Below are 22,681 nucleotides of genomic sequence, written 5' to 3'. Positions count from 1 at the left end.
TATTGTTTAAGGCACTCCCTCACCCTAGTTTAGCTATTAAGCACACCCTTATCAGAAACCAGCACACTTAGGAATGCGGGACCTCTGACCTTTAACCAGCCAAGGAATGAAAACCCCTCTTTTGCCCGCCAAACCTGCGTGCCAATTCTAACCAGAATAATAGGCTAGTTCAACTGGTCACTATAAGGTGAATTCTAATTCAGTTGGTCCACCTGCGTGTAGACCAACAGGACTGTGCAACTTTCTGCGTATGTTACAATCTCATTGGCCACTGGCCCCTATAACACTGCTGTGCTTCTTAGTCTCGGGGTCCAAGCCCCTGCTCTGCTGTATGGAGTATACTTGGACCCAAGCTCGAGCTTGCTAATAAACCCTCATGCACTTGCATCAGTGTCGGCTCCTTGGTGGTTTCTCGGATTCGCAATCTTGGGCACAACAGTCAGGCATCCCCTGAAATTCATTTTTTTCCCTTAAGATTTTATTTACTTATTTGACAGAAAGAGAAGGAGAGAGAGCACAAGCAGGGGGAGAAGCAGAGGTGGCAGGAGAAGCAGGCCCCCCACTGAGCAGGGAGCCCCATGTGCAGCTCAATCCTGGGATCCTGAGATCATGACCTGAGTCTAAGGCAGACGCTTAATCAACTGAGCCACCTAGACGCCCCCACCCCTTGAAATTCTTAATTCAAAAAAGAATCAAAGTCACCTTGCTGGCTCAAGTCAGTGGATCACGTGACTCCTGATCTCAGAGTTGTGAGTTTGAGCCCCATCTTGGGTGTAGAGACTACTTAAAAATAAAAATCTAAGAAAAAAAAAATTGGGGCACCAGGGCAGCTCAGTAGTTAAACGTCTGCCTTTGGCTCAGGTCGTGATCCTGGGGTCCTGGAATCAAGTGCTGCAGCAGGTTCCCTGCAGGGGAGCCTGCTTCTCCCTCTGCCTCTCTGTGTTTCTCATGAATAAATAAACAAAATCTTAAAAAAAAAATCAAGGCTGTTTAATCAATATTTAAGTATATTGTTGATTAAGATATTGATTTGATTTACCAATGACCAAATAACAGAGGCTTTAATAAAATTGAAAATTGGGGATCCCTGGGTGGCGCAGCGGTTTGGCGCCTGCCTTTGGCCCAGGGCGCGATCCTGGAGACCCAGGATCGAATCCCACATCGGGCTCCCGGTGCATGGAGCCTGCTTCTCCCTCTGCCTATGTCTCTGCCTCTCTCTCTCTCTCTCTCTGTGACTATCATAAATAAATAAAAATTGAAAAAAAAAATTGAAAATTGATTTTCTCACATTAATATCCAAACTGGTCTCCTGAGGTCATTCACTCTTGCTGCTCTGCAGCTCCCAGCTCAGTGGTCCTCAAAATTGAGTGTTCATCAGAATCCCCTGGAGGGTTTTTTGAAACACAGAGTGCTGGGCCCAAAGCCCCAGCGTTTCTGATTCAGCAAGTCTTGGATGGGCCTGAGAATTTGCCTTTCTTGCCAACTCCCAGGTGAGATCACTGCTGGTCTGGAAACCTTGGAAGCCATTATTCTAAGGTGTTTCTTTCCTCCTTCAGCTCGGTTGAAGCAAAGTCACCACCACCACGACCTTATTACAGCAAGCGGGAAAGGGGACAGAGATACTGGAGAGCAAGCTGCAGCCTTTTAAGGACTTGAGCTGCGGTTTTTCCACATCTTTACTGGGCCTTTCCTTTGATGAGAGCTTAGTCACACGGTCACACCTACCTGCAAGGGAGCCTGGGAAATGTAGTCGCGAGATGGGCGGCCATTTTCTCGGCCAGAACCTGGGTGATCCTATTTGGTGGGACTTCAGGGACTAAGGTTAATAAAATAAAATTGGAAGGAAATAAAAGCTTGGAAAAAATAAAAAAGGATGCCTGGGTGGCTCAGTGGTTGAGCATCTGCTTTTGGCTCAGGTTGAGATCTCGGGGTCCTGGGATTGAGTCCCACGCATGGAGCCTGTTTCTCCCTCTGCCTGTCTCTGCCTCTCTCTCTGTTTCTCTTGAAAAAATAAATAAAATCTTTAAAAAATAAAAATAAATTGGAAGACTCAGCGTAGGTCAAGAATGCTGGGGCTTTTAGGCCAGCAGTGTTGTCTGGAAGCCTTGGGGTGGCCAAGATCCTTTCAGGTGATTTGCATGGTTAAAAGTATTTTGATAATAATACTAAAATGTTACTTGAGGGACGCCTGGGTGGCTCAGCGGTGGAGCGGCTGCCTCTGGCTCAGGGCGCAATCCCGGAGTCCCCGGATCGAGTCCCACATTGGGCTTCCTGCATAGAGCCTGCTTCTCCCTCTGCCTGTGTCTCTGCCTCTCTGTGTCTCTCATGAATAAATAAATAAAATTTTAAAAAATGTTATTTGCCACCACCCCACACCACCCACCCCACAATCTGGAGTTTTGTCAAGGTTATGTGATGTGTGATGCCATCATTACTCTGACAGCTAATGTAATATGTATTTGTGTATTCCTGTGACTTAAAAGTTTTGTTATTTTATTTTATTTATTTATATTTATTTATTCATGAGAGATACACAGAGAAAGGCAGAGACATAGGCAGAGGGAGAAGCAGTCTCCCTCCTGGGAGCCTGATGTGGGACTCAATCCCAGGGCTCCGGGATCTCAACCTGAGCCAAAGGCAGATGCTCAACCACTGAACCACCCAGGTACCCTACCTCCATTTGGTTTTATCTGACACTTGCACTTCTGTGAACTGGTAGAGTGAATTTAATCTTTTTCACCCTTGATAGTGTTAGTCTTTGGGATCTATAGATAGATAGATGGGTAGAATAATACCCCCCACCCCAGAAAATATGCCTATGTCCTTACTGAACCCTGGAAACCTATGAATGTGACCATATTTGGAAAACAAACAAACAAACAAACAGGTATAGCTTGTAAATGCAATGGCAAGTGTCCTTATCAGAGACAGAAGGCACACACTATCAGAGAGGAGGAGACATCATGTGATCACAAAGGCAAAGACTCGGGTGATACAGCCACAAGCCCAGGAATACATGGAGCCACCAGAATCTGGAAGAGATAAGCATGGATCTTCCCCCTAGAGCCTTCAGAGGAAGTAGCCCTGCCAACTCCTTGACTGCAGACCTCTTGCCTCCAGAACTGTGACAGAAGAATTTTCTGTTGCTCTAAGTGACTAAGTTTGCGGTACCTTGTTACAGGAGCCTTAGAAAACTCATACAGGACCCCAGTTTATTGGAAACTCACACAGGACCCCAGTTCACTGTGGTGAGGGTCTTCTTTTAATTTTTTTTAAATTTTATTTATTTATTTATTTATTTATTTATTTATTTAAAGTTTTTTTTTTTTTAAAGATTTTATTTACTTATTCACGAGAGACACACAGAGAGAAGCAGAGACACAGGCAGAGGGAGAAGCAGGCTCCATGCAGGGAGCCTGATGTGGGACTTGATCCCGGGTCTCCAGGATCATGACCTGGGCTGCAGGTGGCACTAAACCATTGAGCCACCAGGGCTGCCCTAGGCTCTTCTTTTTAGATGCCGCACTTGGGTAACTCTAGGCTTTTCATTATCCTTCATTTCTTGGCACCCCGCAGAACAAGATGAAGAGAAGAAGGAAGAGGAGGAGGGGGAGGAGGAGGGGGAGGAGGGGGAGGAGGAAGAGTACATCTCTGAGAAGCTGTGGCCACAGCTGAGACTTCCTGAGGCTGGTCACCCTGGGTACTCACAGCCGGGGGTCAAGGAACCCTCAGAGCTTGAACTGAGCTTGAAGCACTCCTAGCTGGTAGTTGCTCTTTGGCAGGAACAAATGCAAATGTCAAGACCGAAGTTCAAGTTCATCTGGAGCAGCCAAGCTCCTGCTGGCAAAACATTGCAGCACTGACACCTGCCTCAGGTTTGGGCATTCCTGTGGACCTTGGCCTGAGCAGTCCCTGCAACTGCTGCTCAGAAGATGTTCATATTTTACCTGTCACCTTTATATACATTTAAGTGGGATGGTTTGGGTGAACCATGGAGAATAGCCACAGACTCTTTATCTCCATCTCTGGTTCATTTTGTTACAGATGAAGACTTGCAGTTTTAAGCCTGAGCTCTGCAATGTCAGTAATTTACACTGTACCTTAGAAGAAAACAGCAGGCCAGTGCCCCTCAGTCAAGCTGGCTGAAACAGAGAGAGGACTAAATTAAGCTTTATTCAACAGTGAAATTAGGAGCATTTAATGGTTTTTCTCCTTCATAAGGCAGGCAGAGGCTGGCACTGCAAAACTGAGCTGTGTGGCCTTGAACAGGTATCTTGGCCTCTCTGAGCTCAGATTCCTTATCTGGAAGCCCGGGCCTGGGCGCTAACCTTTGCTTCATCATAATCTTTCTGTGTGAACTGGGGAAAAAATGGGGCAGCAGAGTCCCCATTATAGAGTCCAGGAATCAGTTGAAAAGATTCTGATCAGTGTTTACAAATAGGAACAGAACAAAAAAAAATCAAGCCGTACAGGGGGGCATTTCCTGGAACTGTGTTATTGCGAAATCGTTTCTTACTGTGCATCGCAGAAAAGCCTGGAAGCCACTGGGAGACGCCGCCAGCTTCCCAGACTCCCAGGCCCCGCCGCGAACCCTGGCGAGAGCATCTCCGCTGGGCCCGACCCACCCCGCCCAGAGCAAACCGTCCGGTCTCCCGGCGGCGCTGTGCTGGCAGGACTCCGCCGCCAGGGGGCGCGCGTGCCCCGCCGCGAGCGCGTTCCGTTCCGTCCGAGCGGCCAGACCCCGGTTTCCCCCGGGTCCCGAGTCGCCCCAGGATCCCGTTTGCTGGCGCTGGAGGCCCCGGCCCGGCACACAGCTCCCCCAGCAGAGCGCGGCGGGAGGGCTGGGGCGGCCTCCGCGCTTCATTCTGCAGGGTTCATGCAGTGCCTCGCCCTGTGCGCCAGACCGCGTGGCCGCTCCCAGAGCCCGCATCCCGGTGCGGGGGACACACAGGGACCCTCAGTCACGACTCCCTCCGCCAGGACCAGGCCTCCTCCCCGCCTGGGGCTCGGGGTCGCGTGGTGCCGGACAGCCCGGGGTGCAATCCCCCCCCCACCCCGCCCCGGGGGCTGTGTGACCTCGGGCAGCTTGCTTACCCTCTCTGTGCTTCCGTTTTCCCTGCTCCAACATGGGGAAACAACACGCAGGGCACAGGTCGTCACGGGCAGGAAACGAACTAGTATTTGTAGAGCATTTAGAAGGGGCTTGGTGTGTTTGTTAAACAAACATTGTTACAGATTTCCATTTCTAAGAAAAACTGGGGACCGGAGCAGGGCAATTGAATGGCCAAAGTCACATTTCCAGCCTCTAGGAGGATTTCTGAGTTGGGTTCAGTGATTGATTCCCAGCCGGCAGGCTTTCCCTCTGCATTACATTTGCAGTGGGTAAACCCAGCTCCCTTTGCATGGTTGGTGGAGGGCAGGCCAACCCCAGAGGGAAATCTTCCACACACAGGCCAGTAGTGGAGTCAGGGCTGGAACCAGAGTGAGACCCTATGTCCGGGTCAGTGGACTAGCTCAACGAGTAAATAAATCATTTTCATGTAATGAACTCCATCCTGATTGCAGTAAGAACACAGAGGAGGGACTCCTGGGTGGCTCAGTGCTTAAACATCTGCTTTCCGCTCAGCTCGTGATCCCAGGGTCCTGGGATCCAGTCCCACATTGGGCTCCCTGTGTGAAGCCTACTTTTCCCTCTGCCTATGTCTCTGTGTCTCTCTCTCTCCCTCTGTGTGTGTGTCTCTCATGAATCAATCAATCAATCAATCAATCAATCAATCTTTTTTTAAAAAAGAAAGAATACAGAGGAAAAGTGAAGTGAGCTGGCCAGGAGCCGTCATGGAGATACCCTGACTCTTGAGTGCTGGATTGCGATGATTTCTGAAATAAGGCTGGGCGTGGCATCAGCTCTCCCCCAAGAGAAGAGATCTAAGGAGGCCCAAGGGCACAGACCAACTGCACGAACGGGTACTCCGAGCACCCTACCACCTGCACCTGCTGCTCTGTGGTCTTGCCCTGGATGTTCAACCATGACTTCACGCAGAGTTCCCTATGACCATCTGAACAAGTGGGCTGGGTGCTCCCCCATCCCGTTCTCCCCCTGTTCGTGTCCTTCCCAGAACCTTCGAATGTGAATTATCTGGAAATAGAGTCGTTGCAGGCGTCATTGGCTAACATGAGGTGGGGTGCGTGGTGAATCCAGTATAACCAGTATTTACAGAGACAGACATGCGGGGAGACGTGTGCGAAGACAGAGTTGAGGAGGGCACTTGAAGGAGCCTTCAGAGGGAACAGAGCCCTGTCCAAACTGCGATTTAAGACTTCCAGCTTCCAGAACTGTGAGAGGATACACTTCTAATATTTTAAGTCCCCTCTGCGCCTCCACACCCCCATTTGTGGTGCTTTGCAAGAACTTGCAAGAACAGAGATGTGCAGAGAAAGGGAAAATGGGCTCTTCAGATCCTGGTCAGGGCTTCTTGTCAGACAGAAATGATCTCGTGGAACATGAACATTGGTCAGGGTCGTCACTCTTTGGTCTTAATAAGGTAAGACAAAAAACTGAGACCAGGGCAGCCTGCGTGGCTCAGCGGTTGAGCATTGTCTTCAGCCCAGGGTGTGATCCTGGAGACCCGGGATCGAGTCCCACGTCGGGCTCCCTGCATGGAGCCTGCTTCTCCCTCTGCCTGTGTCTCTGCATATTTATTTATTCATGAGAGACACACACACACACACACACACACAGAGGCAGAGACACAGGCAGAGGGAGAAGCCGGCTCCATGCAGGGAGCCCGATGTAGGACTCGATCCCGGGTCCCCAGGATCACGCCCTGGACTGAAGGCAGGCAACAAACTGCTGAGCCACCCTGGCTGCCCAATAAATAAAATCTTAAAAAAAAAAAAAAAGAGACCATTTCATAATTTTGTCTAAGTGCAGGCAACAAACCAGATCCTGTACAAGTCTTGAAGGTACCAAATATCCTTCTACCAAATATCCTTCTCTACTGAGTAATAGGAGTGACCTGTGCTGTTTCTTCTTCTTTTTAAAAAATATTTTATTTATTTGGCAGAGAGAGAGACAGACAGACAAGCAGGGGAACAGCAGACAGAGGGAGAGGGAGAAGCAGACTCCAGACTCCCTGCTGATCAGGGATCCTGATGCAGGGCTTGAATCTGGGATCATGACCTGAGCCAAAGGCAGATGCTTAACTGACTGAGCCACCCAGGCACTTTGTGATCTGTGCTTCTTGAGTGGAACCACTTCTCACTGTCTCTGGCTGGCACGGATTGACTAACCAGGAGGAGGTGCTGTTTCATAGCCCCCTGGAAAGTCAGGCAGTGTCATTGGAGAACAGATGACTCATCCTACCTCTCTCCCTATTTTATTTTTTAAATTTTAAAAAGATTTATTTGTTTGAGAGAGAGAGAGAGAGAGAATAAGAAGGGAGGGGAGAGGGAGAAGCAGACTCCCCACTGAGCCGGGAACCTAACATGGGACTCAATCCCAGGACCCTGGGATCATGACCTGAGCTGAAGGCGGACACTTAACCAACTGAGCCACTCAAGCACCCTGTTTTTTAATTTTAAAAAAGATTTTATTTATTTATTAAAAGATTTCATTTATTTATTCATAGACACAGAGAGAGAGGCAGAGACACAGGCAGAGGGAGAAGCAGGCTCCATGCAGGGAGCCCCATGTGGGACTCCACCCCGGGTCTCCAGGATCACACCCCAGGCTGCAGGCGGCGCCAAACCGCTGCGCCACTGGGGCTGCCCGATTTTTTTTATTTTTGATAGAGAAAGAGAGAGAGAATGAGCAGGGGAAGGGGCAGAGAGAGTGGGGGAAGCAGAACAGGGAGCCTGAGGCAGGACTCGATCCCAGGACCCTGAGATCATGACCTGAGCCAACGGCAGATGCTTAACTGAATGAGCCACCCAGGCGCCCCTCATTTCCTATTTTAAAGGTCCTGGATCAAAGGGCCTGCCTACCCTGCCCACCCCTCATCATTGAAATGGGTGTTGCCATCTGGGATAGGCTGAATGATGTCCCCCAAAGATACCAGGTCCTAATCCCTGAAACCTTAATTCGGGGTTTAATTAAACCGTAATTAACCTTAGCGTTAATTTTTATGCGACAAAAAGGACTTTGCTGACAGAATTAAGTTAAGCATTTTGAGGTGGGGAGATTATCCTGGGTGATCCAGGTGGGCCCCAAATGTAACTCCAAACATTTATTTTTATTTTTTTTATTTTATGATAGTCACAGAGAGAGAGAGAGAGGCAGAGACACAGGCAGAGGGAGAAGCAGGCTCCATGCACCGGGAGCCCGACGTGGGATTCGATCCTGGGTCTCCAGGATCGTGCCCTGGGCCAAAGGCAGGCGCCAAACCGCTGCGCCACCCAGGGATCCCACCAAACACTTTTTTAAAAAAAAGATTTTATTTATTTATTCATGAGAGACCCAGAAACAAAGGCATAGGCAGAGGGAGAAGCAGGATCCATGCAGGGAGCCTGATGCGGGACTCGATCCCAAGGTCTTGGTATCACGACCTGAGCCAAAGGTAGATGCTCAACCACTGAGCCACCCCAGGTGCCTCTCCAAACATTCTTATAAGAGGGAAGCAAGGGGATACTGGAACACAGAAGAGAAGGCCAGGGGACAGAAGAGCATCTCAAAGCAGAGTCAGAGAAGATGCCACACTGCTGGTTTGAAGATGGAGGATGCAATTCTAGAAGCTGGAAAGGCCAGGAGATGGATCCTCCCCTGGAGCCTTCCAAGGGAGCCGGAGTTAAACTTAAATGCAGTGGCTAAAACAAAACAAATGTATTTTTGCAGTCCTGGAGTCCAAAAGTCTGAAGTGAGTCTCACGAGGCTAAAGTCAGGGTGTTGGCAGGGTTGGGTCCTTCGGGAGGTTCTGGGGGAGATTCTGTTCCTGGCTTCTTGAGGTTCCCAGCGGCTGCCAGTGCACCTGGACCCCCAGCACTACAATCTCTTCTGCCGTTGCACATCCTCCTATCCCTTCTGTCGTCAGATCTCCCTCTGCCTTCTTACAAACTTGTGATCACATTCACTTTCCACTTGGATCATCTCTCCATCCCAAATCTTTAATGTAATACCTGCAAAGTCCCCTTGCCCTGCGAGCTCACATATTCACAGGCTCTGGGGATTCGAGTGTGGGCATCTTTGGGGGCCATTATTCTGTCTGTTACATGTGCTGCCTTCTTGAATCCTCCACCTGGGTTATGGTATTTCTTTGATTCTCTCTTAGTCCCCATCCCCCCATCACCATCTTGGGTAATGTCACATGTCCTAGACTTAGACATCCCACCACTGCACCTGCTCTGAGCCCTTTCCCGGGCCTCAGCCCCCAGAAACCACAGCCAGGACTCTGGGAGGAGTCTGGAGGAAGTCACTTGCCAACTCTGCAGTTGTAGGTCTCTCTAGTTTATGTCCCTGAGCACAAGTGAATTCGCCCTCTCACCCTGAAGTCACCTGGGGCAGCTCAGGGACTCCAGGGTTCAAGGGCTGTGGAGGCTTGAATTTGGCTCAGGATTTGGCTAGCTCTCCCTGGTCCAGCCCAGACTGACAGGTACGTTACGGTCAGCAACACAGATTGGGGCAGAGATACCCCTTCCAAGCCTGGAAGAAATGAGTCTCGCTGTGCAGAACGAGCCAGAGACTGAGAGCAGCTCCTTCTGGGTCTTCTCTCATGAGTGACCAGGCTCTGCAGGACCACTTAATATTTTCACTGTTATAAGCACAATTGTTCTGCTTTTATTTTTTTAAAGATTTTTTAAAAATTTTATTTATTTATTTACGATAGTCACAGAGAGAGAGAGAGAGAGAGAGAGAGAGAGAGGCAGAGACACAGGCAGAGAGAGAAGCAGGCTCCATGCACCGGGAGCCCGACGTGGGACTCGATCCCGGGTCTCCAGGATCGCGCCCTGAGCCAAAGGCAGGCGCCAAACCGCTACGCCACCCAGGGATCCCCTTTAAAGATTTTATTTAATTATTTGGGAGAGAGAAAACGACAGAGTGCATGAGCTGGAGGGGAGAGGCAGATGGAGAGGGAGAGGTAGGCTCCCTGCTGAGCAATGAGCTACATGTGGGACTTGATCCCAGGACCCTGGGATCACAACCTGAGCTAAAGGGAGACACTTAACCAACTGAGCCACCCAGGTGCCCTGTCCTGCTTTTAAACACTTTAATGGGGCTTCTGTTGCGCCAGAAATAAAGACCCAAATCCCTAATATGGTACCCAAGATATACATGGTCTCTCTCACTATTAGCTTTGGAGGCTGGTTTCAAATACCTAGCATGTGAGCATGTGTGCACATATACACACACAAGTGTCCTCACCCCCTGTGGATACATGAGTACAAAACACATACTCAGAGACACAGGCATGCACATCCACAGTCAGGGCAGCTGTCCCTGCAGCCAGACCAGGTTGTGGACGATACAGTAGCAATGGCAACTGGACGGATGGGCAGGGGACATGATGACCTTGGGTCGACAACTCATGGCTCGGGATGTGCTCTGCTGATGCTGTGCGACACCTCTCTGGTAACCCCTGGCATCATTTAGTTAAATGTGACAAGTCGGGATCCCTGGGTGGCGCAGCGGTTTGGCGCCTGCCTTTGGCCCAGGGCGCGATCCTGGAGACCCGGGATCGAATCCCACATCGGGCTCCCGGTGCATGGAGCCTGCTTCTCCCTCTGCCTGTGTCTCTGCCCCTCTCTCTCTCTGTGACTATCATGAATAAATAAAAAAAAAAAAAAAAAAAATCTTTAAAAAAAAAAAAAAAAATGTGACAAGTCGCCTCGTGTTTGAGAGACCAGTGGTTGAGCAGTTAAGTGAGGAACCAGTTACAGATGAAAAGGAACTGAAGCTCTCGCTATGCAGTTGCGGATTGTGCTCCTCTCATTTCCTTTTCTGTATTTGTGATCAATTCAGCAATTTTCCTGGTCAGCAACTTCCCAACCTATATTGGGGCTCTGGGCTGGGGCTCGCAGCGAGCAGACCGCCGTGTGTCCACCGGGGGCGGGGGGCACAACAAAGGCAGATGCTCAACTACTGAACCACCCAAGCACTGCCCCCCCCCACCCCATAGGAAAGTCTTGACAGCTTGACCTTGTCAAGCTTAGGGCAGCTCTGAGACTGGAAATTTCTCACCAGGGCCATCTACATAATTTGCAGGGCCCAGAGCAAAATGAAAATATGGGGCCCCTTTGATAAAAAGGTAAAAGCTTTCTTCCTTTCTTCCAGTGATGGTCTCTCTTGACCTGGGGCGTGGTTTGGTTTTCGTTTATTTTATTTTTTTTTAAGATTTTATTTATTTCTTCATAGAGACAGAGAGAGAGAGAGAGAGAGAGAGAGAGAATGGCAGAGACACAGGCAGAGGGAGAAGAAGGCTCCATGCAGGAGCCGATGTGGGACTCGATCCCAGGTCTCCAGGATCACGCCCTGGGCTGAAGGTGGCACTAAACTGGTGAGCCACCCGGGCTGCCCCGGTTTTTGTTTATTTTAGACTAAAAAAAAAAATTGTGTGGGGGATCCCTTGGTGGCTCAGCGGTTTAGCGCCTGCCTTTGGCCCGGGGCACGGTCCTGGAGTCCCGGGATTGAGTCCCGTGTGGGGCTCCCAACATGGAGCCTGCTTCTCCCTCTGCCTGTGTCTCTGCCTCTCTCTCTCTCTCTCTCTTTCTCTATCATGAATAAATAAATAAATCTTTTAAAAAATGCGGTAAAAACATAGAACATAAAATTTACCATTTCAATGTATACAGTATCCAGTTCCAGAACTTTGCCATCACCCCAAAAGGAGACCCCATGCCCATTGGAAGCCACCCCCCTCTCTCCTCTCCCCCAGCCCCTGGGAACCACTAATCTATTTCTGGTCTTCATGGATTTGTCTTTTCTGGGCATTTCATTTGTGTCTGGCTCCTCTCACTTAGCATAATTTTTTGAGGTTGATCCACGTCATAGCATGTGTTGGTAGCCAGCAGTTCTAATAAGCAAAGGGAACTTACATACGAGGTGTGTCTTGGGCTGCAAGATGAGTGGATCCCCACATCTGCCTCCAAATCTTAAAGTTTATATACGGGGCCTTAACTGGGCTCACTCACCTATACCATGTGGGTGTTCAAGGAGCAGCCTCTGGGAGCAAAAAAGACACGCAAAACCCACGTTTCACAGACAGGGGCAAGGGTGAGGTGCTGGGTCCAGCTCACAGGTCAACTGGTGGTCCCATCCTCTCAGTGACCTTCCCCCACAGCTAGTTAATGTCCAATCCCTCAAGCTCGACTGGGCGGTTTGCAGTGTAGGGGAGACACAGGTGTCTAGGCCTCCCACCTCTCAGCTCAGCAAGGCTCAAACCCTCTCTGTGCCCTGTAGGGGCATGGGAGTGGGAGTGGGACTGAGAACCTGCTCTGGGAATGGAGGAAGTGGGGGTCGGAGGAGATGTGTGATCCAAGGTTCCAATTTCCCCGGTGCGTGCTCCTTACCCCATTAAGTATTACCCCACTGTACCTTCATCTACAAAACACAGATTCAAATCTAGGGGTACCTGGGTGGCTCAGTTGGTTAAGTAACTCTTGATCTCAGCTCAGGCGTTGATCTCAGGGTCGTGCATTCAGGCCCTGTGCACTTAAAAAAAAAAACATCCTTTCCTTTTTTTTTCTTTCACTTTTTAAGATTTTATTTATTTATTTGAGAGAGAAAGAGAGCACAAGTGGGGATGGGGGCAGAGGGAGAGGGAGAAGCTTGCTCCCCAGTGAGCAGGGAGCCCTATGTGGGGCTTGATCCCAGGACTCTGGGATCATGACCTGCGCAGAAGGCAGATGCTTAACTAACTGAACCACCCAGGCACCCCTTTAAAAAAATCCTTAATAGGGCAGCCCCGGTGGCGCAGTGGTTTAGCGCAGCCTGCAGCCTGGGGTGTGATCCTGGAGACCCTGGATCGAGTCCCACATCAGGCTCCCTGCATGGAGCCTGCTTCTCCCTCTGCCTGTGCCTCTGCCCTGCCCCCCCCCCCGTCTCTATGAATAAATAAATAAAATCTTTAAAATAAAAATCCTTAATAGGGGATCCCTGGGTGGCTCAGCGGTTTAGCGCCTGCCTTTGGCCCAGGGCGCAATCCTGGAGTCCCGGGATCGAGTCCCACGTTGGGCTCCCAGCATGGAGCCTGCTTCTCCCTCCTCCTGTATCTCTGCCTCTCTCTCTCTCTCTCTCTCTCTCTCTCTCCTTCCCTCCCTCTCTATCATAAATAAATAAATAAATAAATAAATAAATAAATAAATAAATCTTAAAAAAACTTAAAAAAATTAAAAAATCCTTAATAAATACAATTATTAAGGATTTCAAGGTGGCAACTTCAGAGCATCACACCCCAGGTGTGAGGCCCTTAGGAGTGTGAGGAACTTGTGTCCCTGCCTGCTTCTCACTGTGGAGCTGGGAGCTTGTGTGGACTGCAACATAGCCCCAAGGCAGGCTGGGAAGCTGAATGCTCCTGAGTCGGGGGTCAGGGGCATTGGGTTTGGGGGTCACAGGAGATGTGGTGCCTGCAGGCAGGAGTCAGATGATCAAGTTCTTCTCTTTGTCCCCAGCCCCTGTGGGGAGTAGATGTTTGCCTGGTGAATGAATGAATGAATGAGTGCATGAATGAATCCTGCCCCCAGCACCTCACCTGGAGCCCATACTCCCTGAAAGCCCCACTGCTGGGGCTGCCCTCCGCTGAGGCTGATGTAGGGCTCCTTTTCTTTAGGGCCAGACCTGCCTCCTCTCTGCTCTGCTTCTTGCAACTGCGAAAGGAGAAGTTGGAATAAGGGTTTTGTCAGGACTTTGTGATTTCCTTCCTGGGGTTCCTCTTCCGTAGATGATCACTACCTTCTTCTTTCCCTGCAAAAGCTTCCTGTTGGAGCTTCCTTCTGGGACAGACAGGCACATCCAGAAGCCAGACTGAGGACAGACCAGCCCCGGACCCCTGGAGATGCTGGTATTGCTGCTGTCTCTGCTGTGGGCCTGTGAGTGGGTTGAGAGCTGGGGATGGGGGCGGTCCTGGCGGGGGAGGGGGCAGTGCTGGTTCTGACGCTGCTGCTAAGCCTCGATGTCCCCCCAGGGTCCCTGCAGGAGGACCCAGGCTATGAGCTACACGTGCAGGACTCTGTGACGGTGCAGGAGGGCTTGTGTGTCCGCGTGCCCTGCACCGTCTCCTACCCCCAGGTTGGCAGGCACAGTGCTACACCTGCTTATGGCTCCTGGTTCCGGATAAAGGGTAATCCCAAAGGGGAAGTTCTCATGGCCACCAACAAACCAGCCAGAGAAACAAAGAGGAAGATCAAACTTCCCTTCCACCTTTCTGGAGACCCTGGGGCTGGCGACTGCTCCCTGAGTATCACAGACGCCCGGAGGGAACACAGCGGACACTATTACTTTCATCTGGACAGAGGTCCCATGAGACACAGTTACAGGAGTAACATGCTCATTGTGAGTGTGAGAGGTAGGGAAGGTCCCCAAGAGTCAATAACAGGTGTGGGGGGGTGTTCCTGAGGGAAGAAACAGACCCCCTGCTGCTCATCTTAAACAGGAGAGTAGAGCATAGTCAGTTCAGGGTTGGGGTGCCTCTTTGGGAAGCACACAGGGGAGTCCCCTCTGAGGTCCGGCCTCTCTTTCTCTCCTCTCCAGAGCTGACACAGGCTCCGGATATCTGGGTCAAGGAGCCCTTGGAGTCTGGCTGCCTCAGTCACCTGACATGCTCTGTGCTGGGGGCCTGTGATGGGGTGCTGGCCCCCACCATCTCCTGGACAGGGCCTGCCCTCAAACCTTCGGGACTGGGCTTGGAGGCTTATAACTCCTCGGAGATCCTGCTCATCCCACGCCCGCAGGACCATGGCACCAATCTCACCTGTCGGGTGACCTTCAAAGCTGGCATGAGCACTCAAAGCACCATTACGCTCAACGTCTCCTGTGAGTGTGGGGCAAGGACTCGGTTCCCCGGGGGGTGGGGGGAGGCAGGGGGGCTCAGGGGGGCTGCAGGGAGGACACAGGACTTGTCTGTTTCAATTCCCATTTCTGTGTCTCCTGGGGGTGGGTGGCATGGGAAGGGTGGACTCTGACTCCATTCCTCACTGTGTCTCTGTCGCAGATGCCCCACAGAACCTGGGCATCAGCATCTCCCGAGAAAATTGCACAGGTAGGTCAAGATGCCCTCTCCCTGAGGCTGGGATGGGAGCTCTCCCTGGCAGAGCAGAGCCTGGGGCTCGAAGCCAAGCCAGGAGGGCCAGAGTGATACACAGGGAGAGCAGAGCGGGGAGGCGCTCCCACCCCTTCACTGTGACAGATGATTTTTGCTTACTATTTATTATATGCAATGACAGGTGATTCATTATATGCAAAGACTATTTGTCAAATACATGCAGGTTATGAAGAATCGCCATCAAATGAACACCTTGGTACTCACCATCCAGGTTAAGAAATAGAACAGGAGGGCAGCCCAGCCTCTCTCTCTCTCTCTCTCTCTCTCTGTGTGTCTCTAATAAATAAATAAAATCTTTATTTTTTTTTAAGATTCTATTTATTTATTCATGAGAGACAGAGACACAGGCAGAGGGAGAAGCAGGCCCCATGCAGGTAGCCCGACGTGGGACTCCATCCGGGGTCCCCAAGATCACACGCCGGGCTGCAGGCGGCGCTAAACCGCTGCGCCACCGGGGCTGCCCTTTTTGTTTTGTTTTTTGTTTTTTTAATAAAATATTTTTAAAAAGAAATAGAACAGGAGCACCTGGCTGACTCTGTCCATGGTGCATGCAACTTTTTTTTTTTAAAGATTTTATTTATTTATTCATAGAGACACAGCTAGAGAGAGAGAGGCAAAAACACAGGCAGAGGGAGAAGCAGGCTCCATGCAAGGAGCCCGACATGGGACTCGATCCCGGGTCTCCAGAATCACGCCCTGGGCTGCAGGCGGTGCTAAACCGCTGCGCCACCGGGGCTGCCCCAACTTTTTTTTTTTTTTTTTAAGATTTTATTTATTTATTCACAAGAGACACACACACACAGAGAGGGAGAGACACAGGCAGAGGGAGAAGCAGGCTCCATGCAGGGAGCCCCATGCAAGACCGATCTTGGGACCCCAGGATCACACCCTGGGCCGAAGGGAGGCACTAAACCGCTGAGCCACCCAGGGATCCCAAGGTGCATGCAGCTCTTGATCTTAGGGTCATGAGTTCGAGTCCCGCATTGGATGTAGAGCCTACTTTAAAAAAAAAAGAACAGCAACCTTGCCTTTGGAACACCCTAAATGCCCCTTCCCAATTTCAGCCCTTTCTATCTGGCATCGGAGAAAGCCACTATGCTGAATACTGTGTTACCATTCTTTCTCTTTATTTTATTTTACTTTACTTTTTATTTTTAATTTATTTAAATTTATTTTTAAAAGATTTATTTATTTATTCATGAGAGACACGAGGGTGGGGGGAGGGCAGAGACACAGGCAGAGGAACTGGCAGGCAGAGACACAGGCAGAGGATCTGGGAACTCCGAGATCACACCCTGAGCTGAAGGCAACCACTCAATCACTGAGCCACCCAGGCGTCCCTATTTTATCTTATTTTTGATGAAAGTATAATTGATGAATACATTGTATATATCTAAAGTGTACAAGGTGATGATTTGATATATGGAGATTTGATATACATTTACACTCCTAAAGGATTCACACAACCCAGTTAATTAACACATCCACATACCTTCTATTTTCTTGTAATTTTACGAAATAACACGTCTGGCTTCTTCCACTCAGCATGATGTGATCAAGGTTCATCCACACTGTAGTGCGTGCAGGTCAGTGTTTCACTCCTTTTTGGGCTGAATATTGTTCCATTGTATAGAGGGACCACCATCCATCCATCCATCTGTGGGTGGACATTTGGGTTGTCACCTTGTAGTTCCTGTCAACAATACTGCTCTGAACACTTCCATACAAGGATCTGCTTGACTCCCCACTTCCAGTTCTTTTGGCTCTAGGAATGGATTTGCAGGGTCACAGCTACCTTGACTTTTGTGATGTGGCACCACCTCGTGTTCTTGACATTCATCTGTATTGCTTGCTGCTGTAATTTCTGCCTCTCCTTGTCTGTAGGTACCACATTTTAGTTTCACTCTTTAAAAAAAAAAAAGATTTTTATTTATTTATTTGAGAGAGAGAGAGAGAGACACTGCAAGCACAAGCAAGAGGAACGGCAGAGGGAGAGGGAGAAGCAGGCTCCCCACTGAGCAGGGAGCCTGACATGGGGCTCCATCCTAGGACCTTGGATCATGACTTGGGCCGAAGGCAGACGCTTCACCCACTGAGCCACCCAGGCGTCCCTCACCTTCTCACATTCCACTCTTGGTGGGCACTTCAATTGTCCACAGAGTTTAGTTTTCTTTCTTTCTTTCTTTCTTTCTTTCTTTCTTTCTTTCTTTCTTTCTTTCTTTCTTTCTTTCTTTCTTTCTTTCTCTTTCTCTCTTTTCTTTCTTCATGAGACACACACCCAGAGAGAGAGAGAGAGAGAGGCAGAGACACAGGCAGAGGGAGAAGCAGGCTCCCTGGAGGGAGCCCGCTGTGGGACTCGATCCTGGGTCTCCAGGATCACGCCCTGGGCTGAAAGTGGTGTTAAACCGCTGAGCCACCCGGGCTGCCCCAGAGTTTAGTTTTCATGATCATGCCGCCTCTAACATTCCCCTCATGAACAGAGGAATGTTTCTTGAGGCCATACTTCACAAGCTCTGTTGTACACACAGATTTCTCAGGGATCTTGTGACAATGCAGATGTGACTCAGGAAGCCGGCGGAACCTCTGGTTCTGCATTTCTTTCTTTCTTTCTAAAATTTTTTTAAAATTTTATTTATTTATTCATGAAAGAAACACACATACACACAGAGGCAGAGACACAGGCAGAGGGAGAAGCAGGCTCCATGCAGGGAGCCCGATGTGGGACTCGATCCTGGGTCTCCAGGATCATGCCCTGGGCTGAAGGCAGCGCTAAACCGCTGAACCACCTGGGCTGCCCTGGTTCTGCATTTCTAACCAGCTCCTGGGGAGTGCCAGTGCTCTGAGGAGTGAGACTGTAAATTTCATGCCCAGGAACAAAACTGTGAGGTCTCAGGGATGTATATTTTCAACGTTCCTACATAAGGCTGTTATAGAATAGCCCCGGGAGACCACACCAGAAACTGGCAATAAATGTTGCTTTTGATGAGACAGATTTGTTGCCCGGGGAGACATCACGGAAGGGAGATTTTGCTCTGAGCATCCCTTCCTCCTTTGTGAATTTTGGAATGCAAAATGTGGATACCCTATTTATCCTGAGACAACCGGGGCAGGGAAAGGAGGTGAAGAGGTAGAGGTCATGTCCTGAAAAGCCTTGAAGGGTTTGATACTTGAATTTTGGGTGCTTGAGTGAGGGGTGTTCAGCAGTTGGGGAAAGAGAGGGAGAAATGTAGTTAAGGGCGCTCGCCTCGAAGGAGTCAGGGTCTCTCAATGGGTGGATAAGCACCACGCAGCCTATCCATGCGACGAACATGAGTCTGCCATGAACAGGGGTGAAGCATCAACAGGGGCCACCAGCAGGAGAACCTTGGAAATGTCATGCCACACAAGAGAAGCCAGATACAAAAGCCTACATGTAGCATGATTCTATTTGCAGGCAATGTCCAGAATAGATCTATAGGGACAGAAAGGTGGCTAGGGGTTGCCAGGGGCTCGAGGTTGGGGGGATTGGGAGTAAGGGGGGGAGGCAGTTGGGGGGATACAGGGTTGTTTTTAGGGGTGATGAAAATGTTCTAAAATTGATTGTGGCATGACTCTAAGTGGTATGTAAATGGAATTGTATGGTATGTGGATTATATCACCATAAATCTGCTTATGAAACTATTTGTGGAGATCTCTTCCCAACTTAGGTGAAATTCAGAGGAGAGAGAAATAGGACCAGGGCTGTGGAGCCTCTGGGCTGGATTCAGAGTGTGCATTCTCTCTCTCAATCTCTCTCTCTCTCTCTCTCTCTCCACCCAGAACTGAAATACCCAGGGAATAGCTCATCTCTTCAGGTCCTGGAAGGGGAATCTCTGTTCCTGCTCTGTGCTGCTGACAGCAACCCTCCTGCGGAGCTGAGCTGGTTCCAGGGGTCCCCCGCCCTGAATGCCACCCCCATCTACAGAAGTCCCATCCTGGACCTGCCTCAAGTAGGGGTTTTGGAGCAAGGAGACTTCACCTGCCGAGCTCAGAACTCGCTGGGCTCCCAGCACGTCTCCCTGCACCTCTCTGTGGTCTGTGAGTGAGGGGACTCCTGGGGGCAGGACACCGGGGCCTGGGGAGCAGGGGCACCGCTGACCCCTTCTCTTCCCTCCCCCAGACCCCCCGCGGCCGCTCAGCCCCTCCTGCTCCTGGGAGGGCGAGGCGCTGCAGTGCACCTGCTCCTCCCACGCGCGCCCGGCCCCCACCCTGCGCTGGCGCCTGGGGGAGGGGCTGCTGGAGCGGAACCACAGCAATGCCTCCTTGACCGTCACCTCCAGCGCTGAGGGGCCCTGGGCCAACAGTTCCCTGAGCCTCCGTGGGCCGCTGGGCTCTGGCCTCAGACTCAGCTGCGAGGCCTGGAATGTGCACGGGAAACAGAGCGCCGCTGTCCTGTTGCTGCCAGGTCTGGATGCTCTTGGGGGCAGAGGTGTGGGAGGAGGGAGTCCGGATCCTAGGAAAGATGTTCTGGGGGTGGGGTTGGGGTCTGGATGGGAAAGGGTGAGAGAGAGGAAGGGCAGGGGGGCAAAGTCCTGGTTTTCTCCTGGTTGGGGGCTGAAGACCATCAGAATTGGAGTTTCTTGGGAGGAGGGCACACAAGGATCCTGAGGCTTGGAGGGGACTCACCCAAAACCCCACTCCCCTACAGGGAAACCTGAGCATGGGGGAGGATTCCTTCTGGGGGCTGTCGGGGGTGCTGGTGTTGCTGGCCTGCTCAGTCTCTGTCCCTGCCTCATCTTCTTCATGTGAGTGCTGTCCCTGGGAGAAAGGGTGAGTGCATGGGGTGGAAGGGGTCCAAGTCCTAGGGTCCCGGGCAGCCCCAGCTGGAGGCCGTAAGATTTGGGGATTGGGCCAGAAAATCAAAGAAGTGTCTGCTGCCACCCTAATCCTGGCCATGCCCATTTTCATGAGTTATCAGGCTCTGTGGTCCCTCCTCCAGCCTTCCTTAGCCTGGCCAGACTTGTAAGCAGGGGACAATAGTGAGTCAATTGGGCTGCTAACTGTGGCTTCCCCCTCAGAGTGAAGACCTGCAGGAAGCAGGCTCCTGAGCCTACAGCTGGTGGGAAGGATGCTGCCTGCATGTTGGGTCCCCTCTCCTGGGTGAGTGATGAGCCCTCTGTTCATTGGGATCCTATCTGGCCACCACCCAAAGATGGCCACACCCCTCTAGATGACTTAGCTGGTCATCATGTCCCAAACAGGCTTATGTTCTCGGGTCCCCATGGACTCAGTCACCTGGGCCAGTGACCCGGGAGTCACTCTCCTCTCTGCTCTGACTCATCTTGCAGAGCCAAGGACCACAGCACCTTCCTGTGTTCACCTGGGCCCTCCCTACCCTAACCTCCTCCCATGGAATCACTTTCCCCTCCTTGCTGTCTCTCCTCCCCAACATACGGGGAGGAGATCAAAATAACCATGCCAGGGGGATGTCCCCAAAATAACAAGTACAAAGTTCACAGGTCCCCAAGGCACTCTCAGGTTCAATAGCTCACCAGAGGGACTTATAGAACTCACTGAGATTTGTTATACTAATAGTTAGTTGATTACGGGGAAAGGATACAGATTAAAGCAGCCAAGGGGAGAGGCACCTCGACTCTGCCCAGGGGAGTTCCATGCAGGAATCTTCCAGGCATCTCTTCCAGTAAAGACCCCATACACGGCGCTGATTTTTCCCAGCACTGATGTGTAATAAAAAGCAGGGAGTGTGGTGTGGCATCATGTGTGTGGGCATGATATTGCCACCAAGGAAGGTCACCCTAGCCCTGTGTCCTGGGTTCCTATCAGGGGTCGGTCACATAGGTATGGAGCACCTTTATGACCTTTGTTATATGGTCTCCATCCCCTCTAGAGGTCAAGCTGATACCATGTGGCTCAAGGCCTCACCATAAGTCACGTTAATGTAAACTACTTGGTGTGGCCTAAGGCCTCAGGTGAACAGAGATGTTCCCATCAGGCAGGACAGTCCATTGACTTAGAGGTTCCCTCCCAGATGCTGGCACAAAGGGTCAAGCCTTTCTTTGGCCATGGTGAGCCCTTTCCTGAACAATATCCTTTGCTTTAAGGGTTCCTGGTACAATTTTGTGATTTCGTTTGCCTGAACTTTTGAAATGCTGAGTGGTCCCAGAGGGCAGTTCAGTTCTGAGCAAATCTCTGTCCTCACACCACCTCTCACATCACAATTGGCCATTAGATGGAAATATAAGTGACTACAACAATGTCAGCTTCCCCCACTGCAAGCTAGTCAGCGGTCATGGATGACGTCTGCTTTGTTCCCCACTGAAGAGCCAGGGCCTGGCACAGGGCAGCTGTTCCATAGGGTGGAAGGCACTGGGGCTAGAGAGACCCAGATGTTAATCTTGGCCCTACTGACAACTCAATGTGTGATTTTTGGGATATTTACTTAGACTCAGTTTCTTCACCTGATAAATGGGAATAGTAATGTCTCTCTAATAGCTTGTTGTGAGGAATCTAGGAGCCTGGCAATTGATTACCAAGGGCCAGGCAATATTTATTGAATGAATGAATAAATAAATGAATGAGGGTACAGCCAATGTTTGTGGAATGAATAGATGAAAGAGTAAGTGCTCAGTTTCTAGGTTTGCTTGTGGATCCTCCTTGCTATCTGCCAGGTCCAGTTATCCTAATTGGACCCTTCTTTCATCTCCATTCAGGGTTATAAGCATGAGTGTCCATTAGGGGCATCCATGCCCCTAGCCCACCCGCCTGCAGCTGTTGGTGTTCCCACCTTAGAGGAAGAGGAGGAGGAGGAGGAGGAGCTCCATTATGCCTCCTTCACCTTCCAGGGGCTGAGGCCCTGGAAGCCTCAGGACCCGGAGGGCACCAGCGTCACGGAGTATTCGGAGATCAAGATCTGGAAGTGATGACCCCCAGCTCCAGCGAGCTCCACGACCTCTGTGTAGAGGGCCTTGGGCTTCTCAGGGAGGGAGACATCGGGTACAATTCCTGAGAGAATGGTTTTCCATTCCATGGAAACGGGTTGCCAAATAATGAGTGGGAGTCCCACTAGTACGATGGACAGAGCGGGGCTCAAGTTTCAGCCTGTCACCAGTTTCAAGCCTGAGTTCAACTTTACTTCTCATTCTCCCTCTCTGCAAAGTGGACACAATACACCTAACTCCCCGGGTCGTTGAGGGGAGTCAAGGTGGCAATGAACGTGAAGGGTCTGACAGTGGTGCAGATGCAGAGAGCAGCCTGCCCGAGATCACGCCTCTTCCCAGGGCAGCCCACCTGGTGTAAGGCTCTGCAGGGCGGTTCCAGCTCTGTAGCCCTGACTCCCTGGGCCGCTTCCTCAGGAACACTCTGAGCCTGCTTCTTGGAAACCCAACTTGCTGTGTATTTTCACCACACAGAAAATCATTCACAGATTTTCAGAAATAAATGATAGGTTATCTGAA

At 50.6% G+C, this 22,681-nt stretch overlaps 1 protein-coding gene across 2 annotated transcripts; it reads left to right on the top strand.

The window, feature by feature from the left end:
* Positions 1–13,868: 13,868 nt before the first annotated feature.
* On the top strand, positions 13,869–22,681 carry SIGLEC11 (sialic acid binding Ig like lectin 11). Of its 2 annotated transcripts, none has more exons than XR_013350204.1 (9): positions 13,869–14,016; positions 14,112–14,492; positions 14,678–14,959; positions 15,138–15,185; positions 19,047–19,304; positions 19,387–19,671; positions 19,915–20,036; positions 20,285–20,366; positions 21,938–21,991. XR_013350204.1 is itself a non-coding variant. In XM_077844601.1 (9 exons), the coding sequence occupies exons 1-9, from the start codon at positions 13,983–13,985 to the stop codon at positions 22,145–22,147; spliced, it is 1,677 nt and encodes a 558-aa protein (XP_077700727.1). In that variant the 5' UTR covers positions 13,869–13,982; the 3' UTR covers positions 22,148–22,681. The 2 variants fall into 2 exon arrangements, 1 of the variants encoding a protein (XP_077700727.1); XM_077844601.1 differs by having other exon boundaries at positions 19,915–20,011; positions 21,938–22,681.

This window comes from Canis aureus, chromosome 1, assembly GCF_053574225.1.
Source record: "Canis aureus isolate CA01 chromosome 1, VMU_Caureus_v.1.0, whole genome shotgun sequence".
Classification (NCBI taxonomy): domain Eukaryota; kingdom Metazoa; phylum Chordata; class Mammalia; order Carnivora; family Canidae; genus Canis; species Canis aureus.
The sequence above is the reverse complement of the archived record's forward strand: the minus strand, read 5'-3'. Positions and strand labels throughout refer to the sequence as shown.

Excerpts from the sequence above, each read along its gene's own strand:
- SIGLEC11 (XM_077844601.1), top strand. The coding sequence starts at position 13,983 with ATGCTGGTATTGCTGCTGTCTCTGCTGTGGGCCT. Across the intron at positions 20,012-20,284 it reads CCCTGCCTCATCTTCTTCAT|AGTGAAGACCTGCAGGAAGC; the intron begins GTGAGTGCTGTC and ends CTTCCCCCTCAG. Across the intron at positions 20,367-21,937 it reads TGTTGGGTCCCCTCTCCTGG|GGTTATAAGCATGAGTGTCC; the intron begins GTGAGTGATGAG and ends ATCTCCATTCAG.